Source organism: Alligator sinensis, unplaced genomic scaffold (genome assembly GCF_000455745.1).
Source record: "Alligator sinensis unplaced genomic scaffold, ASM45574v1 scaffold876_1, whole genome shotgun sequence".
NCBI lineage: Eukaryota > Metazoa > Chordata > Crocodylia > Alligatoridae > Alligator > Alligator sinensis.
Window position 1 is genome coordinate 897,343 of NW_005841938.1, and position 18,000 is coordinate 915,342.

Here is an 18,000-nt window from a genome sequence, read left to right on the forward strand (position 1 = left end):
CATTTGTAAGAGTTATTCCTGGTAGTTAGTTTTGCAGGATTCACTTCCAGAGAAACAACAGACTGGCAGTAGGAAGTTCAATATTATTTTATGTTGAACTTACACAGCCAAATGAAAGCAATCCTTTACTTCCTTTGCTCTCTTTCCAGGGCCAGGTGAAAGACAGATTTAGGTTTGTAACATTTTACATCTACTTCGTATTGATAATCATTGAGTTGATCCTTTCGTGCTTTAAAGAAAGGCCTCCATTTTTCTCCCCCGTTAATACAGACCCGGTAAGTACTATCTTTTTTATCTGACTATATTCTAGAGGCTTAATTCAGCAGCACAAACAAGAACATACTAACTGTATTTGTAGCTCCATTATTTTATAATAAACACAAAGAGCACTTGGATGGCTTAGGGCACGTTTTCTCAATCTTCATATATTGGCCTCCACAAAATCAGAAAAGTTCTCATGACTTCTTGTATTTATTTTAAAAATAAGATTAAAAACTCCAACAATGATAAACTGGAATAATTATTCCAGGTATGTGTTTCAAGAGGTCAGTGGAGGGTTTTTGCCCTTGGAGGGTAAAAGTGGGTGGGGAAGAAAAAAGTGAAATTTTTTTTGCTTGAGATTTGTAACAAAATTTTAAGTATATCATGATCTTCCCTCCGTTTTTTCCTGTGACCTTCTGGTTGAGAGAGACTGTTTTAGGAAATGAGCCATAGAAACTTTTGCTTCTAGATCTACAGTTCAAATCCACTTCAGATCAGTCATGCCAGAAGTTGGTTACTGGTCTCATCACTCAGATGTCTTAAATTACCACTCCAATTTTTAAAATAGTCATCAAATAGCATATTTAAATGTAAGTTGATTGTTCCAAAAGGTATCTGAGGAGGGGTAGACTTTAGTTTGATGAACATCCTTTTAAAGCTGGGTAAAATCTCAGGGTTTGCATCTATTACTATAATAAGCTGTTTTCATAAGAGCTTTGAGGAGATGTAGAATAACCTTACCATATGAAGGAAGTGATGTTGAGAGGTTAAATTGTTACTCAACCTTTCTTAAATGGTCCCCACAATTGAATATATTTTTGCACCAAGCTGGGAGGGCATGTTCAGGTATAAAATTAATTTCTTCTGAAATCTAAGAATGACATTTCATTTTATATAAGTATGATTAAAAGGCAGCCTGAGCTGTGGCTATTAAGGAGTGAAAGGAGCTCTGTATGAGATGACAAATGAAAGAAGTTGTTTTCGCTTCATGTTAGGGAACAGTGCAGAACTTGCTTTCCACTATATACCAAAAAAATGACTCAAACATCTTGTGTTCTTTTTAAAGCCATATTACTTCAAACATGTTGGTATTTTTTCTAAATGCAGAATCCATGTCCAGAGTTGAATTCAGGCTTTCTTTCAAGGTTAACATTTTGGTGGTTTACAAGGTGAGCTTATCTTGTCAAGACTTTTATAACCCATTTTTGGCAAAAAATATACTGGACAGCTGACAACCAAAAAAATTACTCCGGCGCTGTGTATTAGATAAAGTTACTTGGGCCCAAATACTTCCCTCCTGGTTGTTCAGTGTTGCATGCTCTTTTATCCCAAGGGGTATCTGCACTGCAGTGGTGGTGGGGAAGGAATTTTTCACATCTGTCTGGGAGTGGCCAGTGATACCCAGACTATCTTTCAGAAATGTGGAGGTGGAACAAAAAGTGGCATAACTAAGAAGCAAACACCAGGATCTGTTTTTGCATACATCATCCTGGAAAGCTAACAGTAAATAAAGCTAGTTGTGTAGTCATAAGTACATGTTGCATTACAGGAATAATACCAGCCACCTTTAGTCCACTTGGGGATGCATTTTATTTCCTGTTGATATTTGCATATGAGGGTCCCTTCCCTCCCCACAAAGGACTCTTCTATGTAGTAAGGAAATAAAGTTGAATTAAATCGCGCCCCCACGCCTCCTGGAGCATGTGTATAAATACCCATAGGTGTTATATGTGGGTTGAAGACGCAAAGTTCAGACCAGGATTCAAATCTAACATTTTTGTTCATCCCATAATAGAGCAGTGAGCCCACTGCAAAGTTCACGTCTAGACCCAAGCTACCCTTAAAGATTGAGCATGTTGGGATCTGGGCTTTTGACTCAGTCTTACAGACAGTCATTTTGATGGCCCCGGCAGTGTCATCTTATTAGCTATTGTAACAGCCCAGAAAAGCTATTTTTAATAAGAAAGTGAGATGCTTAAAACTCCAAAGGGATTTCAATGCGTGATTCCCATGAGAAAGTATCCTCTAAGCAGTTTGAAAACTTAATCCTGACCATGCAATTGAAAAATAATATTTTTCATTCTTTTGGGGGAAAATCCAATTTTCCTTTAATCATTTGCATAAGCTTGATTTTGCATGCATTTGACTCAAACAGTAAATCAGGTTTAGCTATTTTATTTTCCTAACATCTTTGTACTCGCATGTAAAAGCATAAATCTTCTGCAAATGGTGTTATTGTTTTAAAATTGTTTTCACTGATTTTTTTTTTAAGTTGTGACTTTTTTTATTTTTAAATTAAAAATGGTTTTCAACTCAAACTTGGGCCTAAACTTCTTGGCCTCATTCTGTTGAACTTATAATACAGTTTTTGCTTTTAGGTCTGATTATTACTTTTAATGTAGGAATGTATCTGCTTTTTTCTTTTTCTTTTTCTTTTGCTAGCTAACTGGTTTCTCATATTAATGGATGCTTTTAAATCTATCATCCAAAATTGATTTGGACTATGATCATTGTTTTTCTGTACATAGCATGGCAATTCTTGGTTACAAAAGGCCACTTAAAGAAAAAGACCTATGGTCACTGAATGAAGATGACACCTCGAAAGTGGTCGTTGGACAGCTGCAAAAAGAGTGGGATAAACAAAAAGCAGACTGCAACCAGTAAGTGTTTTAACCATTCAGCAAGCAGAGGTTGGTCTCTGAATTATCTCAACAGATGTTACACGTATAAAGAAAATGTCTACTCTGAATATGACCTACATAAAAACAGCATCTATCTACTTGCCCAGTCTCTTTTCTGCAAGTATTCAAACTGCTCGAATACAGTGATGGAAACATGAGCTCTGGTTCTCTGGGGCTCATGCTTCATCTATAAAACTCTTGACAATGTTTTTTTAAGAGGTTGACTACACAGGGAAGCTATTGTGAAACAAGCTAGAGTGTGCATTTAAAGCTTCAGAGCTGGTGAGTGAATTTTATGTAGACTAAGTGTGTTCATACTGGGAGGCAGTCCAAAATAGGCACTGCAGAATAACTATTCCTGGCTACTTCCTTGTACTTACAGGCTTAAGTTTCGAATTGTTACTACTGGTAATGTGAGAGCTCACAGAAGCTGGCTGAGTTCACAGCGAAGGAATAGCTGCTTGTTTAAAAATGAGCAAGTTTGACCATAGACCAGTGAGACGCAGTAGATAACAAACCACGTCACTTTTATTCTCTGACTCACTTTTCAGATCAGATATAAAGTGCATTTTCAGAAAGAAACTGCTGCTTGCCCTGGACATGAGATGACAGATCTTAGCATAAAGTATTGGGCTTGGGAATAAAGAACTAGAAATAAGCTATCTTGTCTGGCTTTTCTCTTGAGACTATTAAAGAGATCATCCCAGCAAGTAAAAAAACACAAAAAACAAACAAGACCCTAATCCTTTTCCTAGTGAAGCTAAAGGCTTCCCATAGCCTTCAAAGGTAGCTAAAATCAGGCTCGAAATGTAAATGTATTTAACATGCTAAATAAGGTATTATTTCACTTGGAAACTCTCAATCTAATCTAGAAATGCAAATATTTGTTTATCACTGTATCTTTCCCGCCCACTGACTGGTATCAAATGTGTTTCTAAGCAAATACTCACTCTGGCGTCAGCTTTAAAGTCATAAATTTTAAGAGGGGCCTGATTTTCCATTTCCTCCAGTTGTTGAATTCTTTGTTTTCCAGAGAGACTGCTCTGTTCCCCTGCTCTATGCACTCTTGGCAAATTGGAACACCCCCATTATGTGACATTGAATCTTTCATAATAGTGTTTTTGTCAGGGTTAAATATATGAGAAGTTAGGGTCTGATTTGCAGCTACGTTTTGAAAAGTTTCCAGTATTAACAGAAAAGGCTCAGCCACTGGCTTTATTACCTGGCTGTGTTTTGGGTTGTTTTTTTTTTAAAATAAGAGTTCAATTTTTATGGTAGAGAGTACTGTGCATTGTATGTGATCTGCTCTCTTAGTGTACAGACATAATCCAGTTCCTCCAGTGGGCATTTGTGCAAGAAGAACACAGACTTCATATAGAAAGGCCTAGGGCACTCTGAAACCTGAAACCGTGCTTGGGTTTTCATCAAAGGTGTCCATGAAACATGGGATGGCTTACTGTGAGCTTTCCCTGAATATGTGACTTGTTATAAGACCAGGCAAAACGTTGTGTTAATGGTGCTAATGGTTCTGATGCTTGGAAGGGATAAAGATGAATCAAAGCCAAGCAAAAGATTCCTGTGAAGCTCATGTCCCAGATCTCTGAGCTTCACATAGCTCTAAAAGCATCTTGTATTGGGTAGCTAGGTTTATTTTTTTTGTTGAAAATTATAGAAATGTATGATTAAATTGCCTGCCAGCTGTCCGTTAAATCTACATTGAACAGGCTTATGAAAAATGTATTAAAAATGACATGGCAAGCAGTGGAGTTCATGCATTGAAACTTCAGACTAACGGAGCTGAAAAGGTGTTAGCAACGTTGATAATGTCTTAGACAGTGTAGCCGAGGTGTAGTAGGGACAGTTAGGTATAAAGCAGGAGTGGGCAAAAATACGGCCCCATCTGCTCCCACTGGGGCAGCCCACACCATGCTCCCGCCGATGCCTGCCGGCCTGGGCCCTGGCTAGCGTGCAGTGTCTGGTGGGGCTATTCCTAATGCAGCTTCTGGCAGCAGGATACTGCTCTGCTCCCCTAACCTCCAGCAGGAGCTGCCCCGCTAAAGCTGCCCGCCTGCCTGGAGCGGCACATCATGGGCATGAACAGGAGGAGGAGCTGCTGCCGGAGGCAAGGGGAGCAGAGCAGCACTCAGCTAGCTGCATCCGCACTGGGAACAGGCCCACCACAAGCTACATGCTGGCCAGGGCCTGTGCCAGCAGGGCTGTTCAGCTCCACTCACCTCCAGCTGTAGCCTCTGCCCCTGCCACACCACTCTGGGTGGGCGGGAAACTTCAGCTGGGCAGCTCCGGCTCTAGCTCCTGGCTGCCTTCCTCCAGCTTTGCCCAATGCCCACCAGCGCAATGAGCAGCCACCTGCAGGTGGGCAGAGTGGGTGGAAAGAAGTTGGGAGCTGGAGCTCCACGCAATGGGCACGCACATGTCCCCTCCACACACCCCCATACACCCCTTGCCCCCCGCACACACAGGGCAGGGCATGCAGGGCATGGTTCATACCTGTCCCACTCCCGAATACAGCTCCCTGCCCACCCAAAGCCCCAGAGGGAGTTTTGGTGAGTTGTTGTGGGAGGGTGGCAGGTGCTAAGCCAGCCCATAACAACTCATCAAAACTCCCTATGCGGCCCTCGGGCCCAAATAATTGCCCACCCTTGTTTTAAAACATACTGTCTCTCTGGTACAGCCACAGGTTCAACAAAACAGGGAACTGTTTCTTAATGTTATATTCCGGTTGCTCCTAAACCAACATAATGGAAACTTTACATTTAGGTTCATGGTGCTGTCTCAGATCCATCTATGTTAAACAATCGGTCATGAAGCATTGGAGTTTTTAAACAGAGGTTTTAAATTGTAGGGTGAAGGGTGAAAATGAGCAAGGTATCATTTTGGAACCAAGGATTCTAGTTTTTTGTGTGTCTTCTTTATTTGCATATGTGCTCCCTGGCTGTTTCAAATCCTGTCCACGCACTTGATTGATAAAAGTGCATTGTTGCTCCAGTGAGAACTACAGAGCCAGTCCAGCTGTGAGGGAGGCACCTGGAGTGCATGTCAGATGCCAGCCAAATTGCTAGTTAAGATCTGAGTGCAGAAACTTTGCTCTTGAGGAGGTTGCTGGAGACAGAAGGCTGTGCTTTCTCAGGCAAGAAAGGCGTGCATCTTTGCTGTAAACAGCAGAGGCATGGGTGGGAAGGAAATGAGATGTGGTCAATTTGACACATTAATATGATGTTAGCCTTGCCTAAGTACTTACTAGTAAGAAATGTCTTTTTTCCTCTTAAGATCTTATGAGATAAAATATGGTAGGCCAGTTCGTTCACCATCATTCAGCAGCAAAGACAAAGCCAGATGGAGCTCAGCATGATTTGTCAGATCCTCTGCTGTTTACAGTCCTGGTGACAAGGAAAAAGTGTGTATGTGGGGTGGCGGAGTGGGGTGCCTGCAAACTAAGCAGATTTGATCTGGAAATTGTATATTGAACCTGGTGAACACTTTGCAACAAATGACTTTTAGCTGGTGTACTTTTAGCTCTTTGCAAATGGTCTACAAGCAGGTCACAATTTCCGCAGAGGTTTTCATCCCAAATTAAGTGAACATGTTTTTGCTTGTGGACCCTTTGCCAAGGAATCCCTCTGCCTGTGTGCAGATTGCTTGAATGGTAAGGTGGAGTCTCCCCTGTTCCAGTTAATAACAGAGCTCCAGCACCTGCTAACAAGGGGGCAGCAGGACATTTTGCCGTTTCTTTGAGAGAGAAAGGTGAGGGCCTTACTCCCGTCAGTGTGGCTGGGACTGAGAGAATCAGTCTCTACTAAATGCTTAGTTCTTGTTTGACGTCCTCCATCAGTAGATCTCAGTGCTCTATAAAGCAGGTAAGTATGTTTAGCCTCATTGTACTGATGGGAATTGGGATTTCAGAGAGGAAAAGGGCTAGATCCAAACAAGATTTAGGCACTAAATTGGAACTTTGAGTGGAATTTAGGCATCTGCATCCAACTTTGCGACCCCGAAAAACCTTGCTCAGCTGGTGGCTAAATTCTGTACTTGTCGTTACTGCAGCTTGTGACCTCAAGAGTTCCCTGATTGCTAAAACGGCAGTCATGATGGGGCTAAGTAGCTCAGTGCCTGTTTCACCCTTAGGTCCAATTGCGATTGTAAAACTAGATAGTCCTCTGCCTTTCTCCCCTGAAAGGCCTCATCCATTACTTGTGCTGAGGATCAGGCTGCACACAAAATAGTGACAGCCGTTCATTTTAAAACGTGGCAGAGGGAGAAGGAGGCGGTGGCAATGATCCCTAATGGTTAGGGTGCACACGCAGAGTGTGGGCCACTCTGGTTTGATTCTCCTCTCTGCTTGAGGGAAATGAAACCCACCTCTCCCACCTCCCCGGAGGGTGGCCAGCTATGACTATCAGACTATGAACTACATAAGCATGGGGCACTCTCTACCCCTCTTGTTGAAGATGTCCCATTATACAGAAAAAAAAAAAATTAAGATTCATTGGGCCAAGGCCAGCATGACCCTTCCCTAGGTCTCTTTGTGGATCTAGTATAAAGTGCCTTTCCCAAGGCCACAATGAAGGCTGGTGGGAGAACTAAGAACAGAGGCCAGGTTGTGTCTTTGGTGTCCTTGTTGGGTATCCTAACCACAGTGGGCACTTGTACACGTGCTCTGGGGGGTAGGGGGATGGCACTTTAATTAGAGAGGCTCCAAGAGCTGCTTTAATTAAAGCACCGCCACGTCTCGTTTATTCGCATCCCTGCACTTCAAAATGGTGCGGGGATGCTTGAACTAAAGATTGTTCGACGAGTTTTAGTTCAAGTGCCCCACCGCCATTTGGAAGCGCGGGGACGCTGATACATGAGACGCAGGAGGCTGCAGGAGTGCAGCGATGGCCATGCTCCAGCTGACTCGATCGAGGGAGTCTGCTCCGACGCGCTGGCATTGCAGTGCATTGGAGCAGCCTCCATGCTGGTGCGTAGGTGCCCTGTGCCACGTGGCATCCATAACACGGTTATTTTCAGCTGACAATACCTACTTGTTTCCTGGTCCCTAGGAAAGAGGCCATGGCATACGTGAAGAAATCTAGCCATGTGCTGAACCATGTTGGTGATGGCCCCAATGAAGCAGAACCTTGGATTGACAATAAGAAACAGCATAAACAGCCCTCCTTCCTCAAAGCATTGCTACGGGCCTTCGGGCCATACTTCTTAATTGGCTCTTTCTACAAGCTGATCCAAGATCTACTTGCTTTTGTCAACCCTCAGTTGTTAAGGTGAGTTTCTCCTACCAGTAGTTTGTGCGCACAATCCATGTGTAACCCTGGCTTCAGAGAAAAACCGAGTTCTTGCAATGCATTATTAGTTTCCCCCACAACAATGCATGTCCAAGCGTCATACCTTTCACATCAAAATGGCAAGACAGGCCTCCTTTCATATCTGTGAAATGGTAAATCAGGCTTGGCAAGGACGCCTACCAATGAAAACCCGGAAATCAGGGGTTGTGGCTAAAGGGCAGCTGCGTGCTAAAAACAGTCTACTGCAGGGTTGCCCAACTGCAGCCCACAAGGGGTTAATATGCAGCCCTGGGGCTCCTACCCAGCCACTGCTCCCCTTATCTCCCCACCTCCCTCCCTCAGCTTCTGCTTCGTGCTCCCACCCAGGAGACAGGGCAGCACAGCCCATGATGCTGAGGGAGCCCACAGCACAGTGTGGTGCAGTGAGGAGGCCAAGGTGGGGGTCATCCATGCACGCACAGTGGAAGGATGTGGTGGGGAGGCACTCCCCCTGCATGTTGTACAGCTGTGGTGGAGGGCTAGACACATGTGTAGTGCAGCAAGCTGTGGGGTGCAGCCCAGGGGCCCATGGCTTCCACTGCTGTAGCACTTGCTGGTGCAGCCCCTGGACTCTTCCAAGTTGAACAGGCCTGGTCTACTTTATTTTGCATGGCAGCCCAAAGTGGTTTCTTCTTTCCTGGGCAGGAGCATTGCAACTAGGTTCTAATACCACAGCAGAGCGGTGCATTCTGGGACCAGTCGATTTTGGGTACATATGATATCTGCATCAGTGATGAAGGCAGCTGCAGTATACTTCGTTTTGTACAAATTGTGGCTGTGAAGCCTTTTGCTAGTCGGGCGCTACTAAACACGTCCCTAGATGGAGTCGTCGGCACAACCGGGTGCATTCTTAGGTCCAGGTGGCCATGGGTGTTGAACCACAGGCCGTGGGTTTGGGAAGCCGTGAGACTAACTATTGGGCGGTGGCAGTGGTGAGAACGAGGGTGGGCAGATGCAATAAACTTTCCACAACCTTGCAACACAAATAAGAAACAAGATACTAAAAAGAAGATCCCGCCATGAGTGAGAATCTGGTCAGTAGCTCCTTCCCCCCCTCCTCTCTCTCTCTCTACCTGTGGTACACCCCATCAAAACATTTTCCTTTCCTACAGCCCAAGCCATAAAGGACTTGAATCATCATAAAGTGGCTGGTATTCCACTTCTCTTTGTTCTGATTAATTTTCATGATGCACAACTCATTAACTACAACGAGTGTAGTGATGGAAATATCAGAGTTTCAAGGAACCGCAGTTGCTTGTCACCAAGGTGTTGGCATTATCTAGTTATTTGTGAAAGACACATGGATGTTTTAAATGTTTCTGGAAAGAATAACAGAGCCTGCATTAAAGTCACAAAGGACTATGGGGAATTGGAGAAGAGAGGACTTCTGCTAGCTCTACACAGAGCATTTTCTTATCTTTGCAGATCATGCTGCCACGTGGGTGGTTTGCATAACACTCAGGAATTTGATAGGAAGGGGACCCAATCCAATATTTCTCCATTTTATAGTTCACAGTCAGCAGCTTGGAGGAGGTTGCTAGAAGGTTTCAGAGAGAGAGTTGTATCCTGGGAGCGTCTCAAACCTGCGTAGATGCAAAAACAAGTTTAATGTCGTTGTCAGTCATATCTCCCGGCAGGCCATGGCAAATCTATGCAGGCATCTAAAATTCCTGTGAGCAGCCCCAGGAAAAATATTGTGGTGCCAGGGAAAAGGACAGCTGTCTGGCAAGTTTCTTTTCACATAAAATAATTTTACATTCCTAGCAGGATCACTAGGGTACATGCTGGGTCCATAAGCAAAAGCTCGTACAGTCTAATCGCTTCATATCTGTCGGTCGGCTGCTGCCTGGGAGGAAAGATAGGGGCCAAAAGGGAGCATTTATTTTTGGCCTCCTTGTTTTTACACTGTTTGGGACCTGATCATTAGTTTCAGCAAGACCGCGTAGCTTAGCTAAAAGTCATTGGATCGACGTCAGTTTGCTCCAGCTGATTATGTGACCCTCTACATCAAGTCATAGGTCCTCCATTTCTCTGACAGGCATGGTGGCAGCTTTGAAATATCTGATTCACGGTACCACGGTGGTAGTTTGAGCTGCATGACACTGTGAGTAGCATGGTGTTGCAGTGCGCATGAATTTTCTTAGAGAGGCCAGATGGTGAGCAATGCCTGGGAGAGGCTGGAGTTCCCCACCGCCGGGTGCTCATGTCAGTGTTTGGCAGCTGCATCTCTGAAATGTTCGAGTAAAATGGTAGCTCATCTTGCATCCTGGAGAATTGTTTGCCAGGTGCGGTTAGAAGGCAGATTTGACAACCTGCCATGGCTAAGGGAAGCTGTATGTTGTTATGTCCCATTAATCTTTCTTCTTCTTTTGTTTTATTTCCCCTGAACCACTTTAAAAACAGTGTGTTAATTGCCTTCATTAAGAATAAAGATGCTCCGTCCTGGTGGGGATTTTTCATTGCGACTCTGATGTTCATCTGTGCCATGTTGCAGACACTAATCCTTCACCAGCATTTCCAGTACTGTTTTGTTACTGGGATGAGGCTGAGAACAAGCATCACTGGGATGATCTATAGAAAGGTAAGACTGGAAGCATTTAAATTGTCCAATGCTTCTGTGTATAGTCAAGCAAGTAGCTTCAGTCATTGGATAATCATAGAAGAACAGATAGACGATTATGGGGAGAAAGCAGCCTTCGGAAAATAGAATGAATGCTCATTTTTTTTTAAGTGTCTTAATAAACCTTATGCTGCTTTTAGAAAAAAGCAGCTCAATGTGGGTGTGTTGACAGGCCATCATGCATACACACTTAAGTATTGGCTTCACTTAAATAGTCAAAGAATTGTGTCCTTAGATTCGGAAAGAACAACGTTTCATGTTTTGACTTTATCTAAGAAAATAATAATCTAGCAAAGAGGCACCCTGAACCTTTCAGACTGGAGGAGCTCAAAAGCAAAATGCCTCATGAAATCCTATCCCTACAAGTGAATTAAAAATGATTAATGACTGACATCATTGTTTTATGGAGAAACATTTTCTCAGCAGAGTACCTGCCTTTCTTTGTGCCTGAAGATTGATTCAAGGTTCACAGTCCTTGCGGTCTCTTTTCATTTTCCAGTCCTTAGTCATCACCAACTCAGCAAAGCGCACCTCCACTGTGGGAGAAATTGTCAACCTGATGTCAGTGGATGCCCAGCGGTTCATGGATCTGACGACTTTCCTGAACTTGTTGTGGTCTGCGCCACTTCAGATCATTCTAGCTTTTTACTTCCTCTGGCAGGTACAGAAATCTTTCAGTTTCTATGCCAGGGACATGCAGATCATTTCTTTTTTCTTGGTTTTTTTTTTTTACACTCTACTGCTTTTGGAAACTTCCATTCATTATCTCTTGCTTTGGTGTAAATGATTTACACAGGTTTACCAAATTAACTGGATTCAGCTGGACAGCCAGAAGAAAATGTCTGAAGCAAAACAATGACCTATTATATAATGTTGCTGCTTCTCTAGCTCATGAGAACTTGTGTAATATAATATACATATAATCTACTTTAGTTAGTGTAAGGTGCATATTTACCCTGCCTTGTACTTGACTTGAGGCTAATACAGCTAACTATGTCTATCATCTCAGCCATTGATCCTTATAGCTCTCTACACATACCAAAGAGAGCAGGATAAAAAGATAACGTCATAACTCAAGGAAGTGTCCTGGAGTAGATAAAGTATATTTTGCTGTATGAGGAAATGTCATGCAAAACAATACAGACAACATTTCAGACTAGCATATAGAGACACCACCCACCTGCTCCCATAGAGTTTAACACTGCATTCAATGTTAAATTATAGCTGTATGTGAACAAAGCATTGTCTTCCAGCACTTTAAAAAGTTCTCTTGTGTCAAACTTGCTAAGCCTGCATGTCCCAATTCAGACCCCAAGTAACATACCTACAAGTGCAGTTACATTTTAAAGAAAAGGGACAGAAAAGAGTAGGAGAAAGAAGAAAGAATTATTATTCCCACTTTACAGATGGGAAAGCTGAGGCACAGAGCAATTAATGATTTGTTGCAAGGTCACACTTGGCAGGGGTGCGTGCAAAATCAGAACATAGGTTGCTTGACTACCAGTCCAACACTATATCCATAAGACAGTCCTTTTCCTAGGCCCAATTGTATCTGCCATTGTGAGATTTCAGGACTTACTTTCAAAATCAACATGATTTCAGTTGCGTGAAATCAATGGCTGGTTCCGGAGACAGAGCATGCTGCATGGTGCATGGTTAAGTAGCAGTTTGATAGTGGAGTATGTGGTATTATCTCTGGAGGAAATTTGTTTTTCTGACTGCATGAATGTAGACTGCAGCAGTGGATTTTGGGGTGCTATACCCACTACCAGCTTCCTCTTCCTTACGTCTGTGAAATAATACCTTTGTGGTACCCAATGAAAAGCAGTGATGACATTGTAGCCCTTTCTAGTGAAATGCAGGAACCCATCCTGTGACTCAACCTAAAATTGTTGGTGACTAGGAAATGGACCAGTTACATTTTCTGGCTCAGAGGGAAGTCAGAGGAAATCCACTCCGAGTGTATATATGCCTGAAACATTTCCACGTACTTTTATTTCTTTTTTCTGCTGCTTGCATTTATTTCCTACAGATATCAAGACGCTCTGCTTACATTAGTCCACACCTGTATTCTCTTCCTACCAACAACCAACTTAAGAAATAAGTACTGGAGTTCTCAGGCATCATCAGTGCTAGTATAAAAAAGTCATAACTTAGGGTCGTGCCATGATAAAGAAGTTATATAACGAGGAGAAGGGATGTAAAGCCAGGACCCTTTACTGGAAGGATGGGCGCTCAAACTGTCCTTTGTTAGTGAAGCAGTTCATTGCTCTTTTCAGGGCTATGTCTTTTTAATGCTCCCTATAGGAGAAAATATCATTCCAGGAAAGCAAAAACCTATATTTTTCTTTTCTTTTCAAGACTTTGGGGCCTTCAGTATTGGCAGGAGTTGCAGTGATGATCTTGCTAATCCCATTCAATGCTGCAATTGCTATAAAAACTAGAGCATTCCAGGTAGGTAAGACACACAAATATCTTATAACCCAAGGTTGAAAGTCCCTCTTAATTTTTTTTTAAACAAATTACCTTCTCATGAGACTGTAAATAATTCAGTGATTACAGTTTTAAAATCCTTCAATTTGATATTGATTATTTTCCCCATTGAATTTGCTGGGTTTCATGTCTACATTTCACTAGACTTAGGCACGGAAGCCAGCCAGGCTATGTTTCATTTCCTCATTCTTGCACGGTAATATGATGCTGCTGTTTAACTTGGCAACACTGCAAGGGAGTGCTTAAAAGAATTCATTCAAATGTGGAGACAAAGTTTCCTTTTCCTTTTTTTTTTTAAATGCTGTTCCACCCTTAAAAAAAACACCCAAAACTTTGTAGCCCACTCTAGACCTCAACTGCATGAGAGTGCACCCTTTTTATGGAGTCCTTTCTTCTTTGACTTGTTTTTGGATCGAAGCCATGGTCTGAAGAAAAGGGGTTCTGAAGGAAGTGTAAGTGAATGATGAATAGGTCCCTACATGGATCTTTTGTGGGATCAGGCTGCAAGGAGGGCAACTATATGGAAAGTCGGGCTATTGTTTTTGCTTTGAGTTCATAAAAGGAAATGTAAGACCTAGTCTGGGTGAGAAACAGAGGCCATTAGCAGATAAAAACTTTGCAGATTATCTGCGGCATCTTATCATAACTTGTTTATGAGCCCAACTGAACAAGCTTAATTTTAGTTTGTGCTGATGCTTTTCATGCTAACTGGAGATTATACTAATGATTTTAATAGCCATGGTTTCTCAAATAGGCCTGCTGCACTGCGTTGGATCCCTTCGTCAAGTGAAATCTGGCAATCTTCAAAAAGCGTCTTGACGCCCACTTGCTGGAGTCATCTGGTCCCATCAGTTTTTCCTGCCCAAGTGCAGGGGGGCTGGACCTGATGATCTATAAGGTCCCTTCTAGCACCTAACAACTATGAAACTATGAAATGTGCAGAATGGTGCCCAGTGCACCTGCACTGTGATGGGACAGTTTTGTGATGAGAGGATACTTCCTCTTCCATCCAGCTGCTGCCCTCTATTATGAGTAACTAGAAAGAGGCCAAATGCATGGGTATCGTGGAACTGTTCACTTCTGTCATCTAAGATGGGAACTGAAACTCCCACCTCCTTTCTCACACCCTTCTGAGCAGCTAACAGATGATCACTGCCAACCCAGGCCGTGTTTGAGCCAATGACTTTGAGATTAAGGTATCCTTTATTCTTTTAGTGGTGATCTTAGTCATCCACACTTGAGGAATACTAATGTAATAATGCACTTTCACTTGTAGGTAAAAAAATCTGGGTCATAGATTGTGGTGAATAACAGGATATTTTCAGAATGTATTGTGATTATTTGGACAGTTGATAAAAATAAAAAATTAGCCCTGGAGGTAAAATGGTGCATGAGTTGAAAAACAAGTGTATATAAAGGCACGAGGCGCAGCTTTAGTAACAGAACAGTAGTGTTATGTTCCAGAGAGCCTTTTGACAGATAGACTTGCTAGTGGATCTACTTATTAGTCACTTGCTAATAAATATTAACCTTCCTTTTCTCCCCTGCCCATAAGAAGATGGAAAGGGCTGCATAACTGTGTATGTAAAATTTGTCATTATACTGAGTGGGTAGATGATTTTGGAGTAATCAACTGAGTTGTACTTTCATAGTTGTTAGGGCCTGGAAGGGACCTTACAGATCATCGGGTCCAGCTCCCCTGCACTTGAGCAGGACAGGCTGCTGGGATTAGACGACCCCAGCAAGATGGGTGTCAAGAGGCTTTTTGAAGATCTAATGAAGTAAGGGGTACCCAAAGCTTTAGATAGGCACTTTCAACATAAAGCAAATACCTAGTCTGGCTTTTCTAAAGTACCTACATTTCACTGAAAGGTACTGTTGAAACTGTTGTCCCTAACTAATAAATGCCATTAGTATGCAGTTCTGTCTCTGCCTTAAAAAAATGCTGTTTTGAATGATCCAGGTGGAACAGATGCAGCATAAAGATTCCCGCATTAAGCTGATGAATGAGATCCTGAGTGGCATAAAGGTGCTGAAGCTGTATGCTTGGGAACTTTCCTTTAAGGAGAAAGTGCTGGAGATACGAAAGAACGAGCTGCATATTCTGAAGAAAGCAGCCTATCTAAATGCTTTGTCCACTTTTGCGTGGGTCTCCGCACCGTTTCTGGTAAGTTGTGTTTCTGTTGCTTGCACAAATAGGCGTGGAAGAGCACAGGTTTGGGGGGTGACATGTAAAGCCCTTAAATAGACTGTCCCACAAGCCAGCAGAACTCCATAAAGAAAGAGAGCCCAGGTATCCTCTGGTAACTAAGAAATCCCCTTTGACTTCAGGACTTTATTTTAACTGTTCTTTAAGTGTGAACATTAAAGCCATAAAATATATTTTTATCAAAACCATTTTCTGACTTTTAGGTTGCACTGACCACGTTTGCAGTCTATGTCTCTGTGGATGAAAACAACGTCCTGGATGCACAGAAAGCTTTTGTCTCCCTCTCCTTGTTCAATATCTTAAGGTTTCCACTCAACATGCTTCCACAAGTCATTAGCAACATTGCACAGGTAAGAGTCATTAGTTGCTTCACCCCCTCCCACTCCCCAGTGTCCTCTGGATTTCAAACTGGATTCTAAGCAATTCTGAATGTCTCCCATTTAGCTTTTATTTTTCTTTCTAATGCTGTTTAATTAACATTGCACAAAATTAGCTAACTGTTCATTGATTAACCATACACAATGTTAGCAAGCTCAGCAATTTCTATGTGAGCTTTCACGTACATGAAATACCACGGACAAATTTTGCCTCCCTTGAGCAAACCTAACTTGCTCTAATGCATTTTCTGAAGTTTAAATTTCAGGGTATGGCCCAACCGAGGAGAAAAATGAATACATTTTTATGAACTACAGGGTAAAAGTGCACAATGTTTTGCCTGTTTCCCATCCTGCAGAGAAGGGAATCATTCCCTGTTTTAAAAAGGATGAAGTGTAATACCTGCTTCTTTCCTTAGACAAGCGTGTCCCTAAAGAGAATTCAGCACTTCCTGTGTCATGATGAACTTGATCCAAATTGTGTGGAAACAAAAAAGATTACTCCAGGTAAAGGCATGTTGTTATATTAATGTAGCACAGAAAAACCAAGTATTTATCATATTTATTTCTTTTTCTAGAAGAATTACCAAAAAAAAAATGTCATTCCAAGGAGTTTGGAAAGGAAGTCCTGTCCTGGGAAGCGATTGTTTGCTCTTATTAAGACAATGAAGAAACATGTTTTTCACTAAACTGCTATGCTGTTGCTTTGAGCATGCATTTATAATTTAACGAGTGCTAACAGCACCCTGTATGGCAGGACATGAGCTGAATTTTTTTCACTTTAGCCAGAAAGACTTTTTCCTATCTTGTGCACTACACAAATGTCTGGGAGGGGAGCTTTTCTTTCTTCCAAGCACTGACTCTTGCCAGTGGCACAGCATCCCAGATTCAGTGGGAAGACCTTCTTATTTTATAAGATTCACTTCGTTCTTACACAGTTCACCACACTGGTACTTTGGATCAAACCCAGCTTTGTCTGGAAGACTGTATCAGGGAAGCAGGGGAGCACTATAACACAGCATGCTATAGAAGTTTTATAGTTTCTAGGGTGGGAAGGGACCTGAACAGATCATCAAGTCCGAGCCCCTGCCCTGGGCAGGAATGAGTGCTGGGATCATAATACCCCAGCCAGATATCTATCCAATCTCCTCTTGAAGACCCACAAGGTGGGGGAGAGCATCACCTCCCTTGGGAGCCCATTCCAGAGCCTGGCAGCACTAAATAAAGTAATCCCTCCTGATATCAAGCCTGAACCTGCTCTCAGTCAATTTGTGGCCGTTATTCCTTGTTATCCCAGGTGGTGCCCGGGGGAACAGAACCTCATCTATTTTCCGCTGGTCCCCCCTGGTGAGTGTATAAACGGCCACCAGATCCCCTCTCGCTCTTCTCTTGTGGAGGTGTCCTGTGATTCTACAGGGGACTGAATAACCCTGCAGAGCTGTAACTTGTTAGAGGAGAAATGTAGAGCTGCTAAGAGGCAGGCCTAATCTTGTCCATCAACTTATTCAGAAAATTGGCATCCTTTTACTGACTCTAGAGTAGTCTCTTGAGTAACATGGTGTAACAATTACATAGGGACATTGCAAACTTTAATGGGCAATTCATTTAATAGAAGCTCTAGGGACCAGTCTTGCCTGGGTTGGCTGAGATTTCCATCTCGGTTCTACATTTCCGTGATTTCACTGGATATGTTTGAGCTGAATCTGGTTCCTTTTACTCTCAGCAGCCTTATCCTGTGGCTGAGCAGATCACCAGCTCTTGCTTCTCATGCTTAAGAAAAGGAAGGTTTCATGTTCCCCGAGTTCCCTTATCCCATAAACAAACAAATCCGTTCTGTCTCCCATCTCAGCAGAAAGGCCTCGCTCAGCACCAGGATATAATATATTTGCTGCCTCCTGTCTTTGCTTTGTTCTACAGGCTATGCCATCACTGTAACAAATGGGACTTTCAGCTGGGCAAAGGAGCTCGAGCCAGCTCTGAAAAAGTAAGATTTCTTTACTGCACAACATCTACCTGATTCCTG

At 42.7% G+C, this 18,000-nt stretch overlaps 1 protein-coding gene across 2 annotated transcripts in view; it reads left to right on the top strand.

Moving 5' to 3' along the window:
* The window catches only part of LOC102382057 (canalicular multispecific organic anion transporter 2), a 361,044-nt gene that overhangs the window by 321,705 nt on the left and 21,339 nt on the right, over window positions 1–18,000 (top strand). For both annotated transcript variants that reach the window (XM_014518064.2, XM_025199148.1), the window contains 11 exons: window positions 150–275; window positions 1,369–1,430; window positions 2,790–2,921; window positions 8,003–8,221; window positions 10,685–10,862; window positions 11,401–11,562; window positions 13,263–13,355; window positions 15,358–15,561; window positions 15,807–15,953; window positions 16,397–16,484; window positions 17,895–17,961. In XM_014518064.2, coding sequence (XP_014373550.1) covers window positions 150–275; window positions 1,369–1,430; window positions 2,790–2,921; window positions 8,003–8,221; window positions 10,685–10,862; window positions 11,401–11,562; window positions 13,263–13,355; window positions 15,358–15,561; window positions 15,807–15,953; window positions 16,397–16,484; window positions 17,895–17,961 — 1,478 coding nt within the window. The remainder of the gene's footprint in view (window positions 1–149; window positions 276–1,368; window positions 1,431–2,789; window positions 2,922–8,002; window positions 8,222–10,684; window positions 10,863–11,400; window positions 11,563–13,262; window positions 13,356–15,357; window positions 15,562–15,806; window positions 15,954–16,396; window positions 16,485–17,894; window positions 17,962–18,000) is intronic.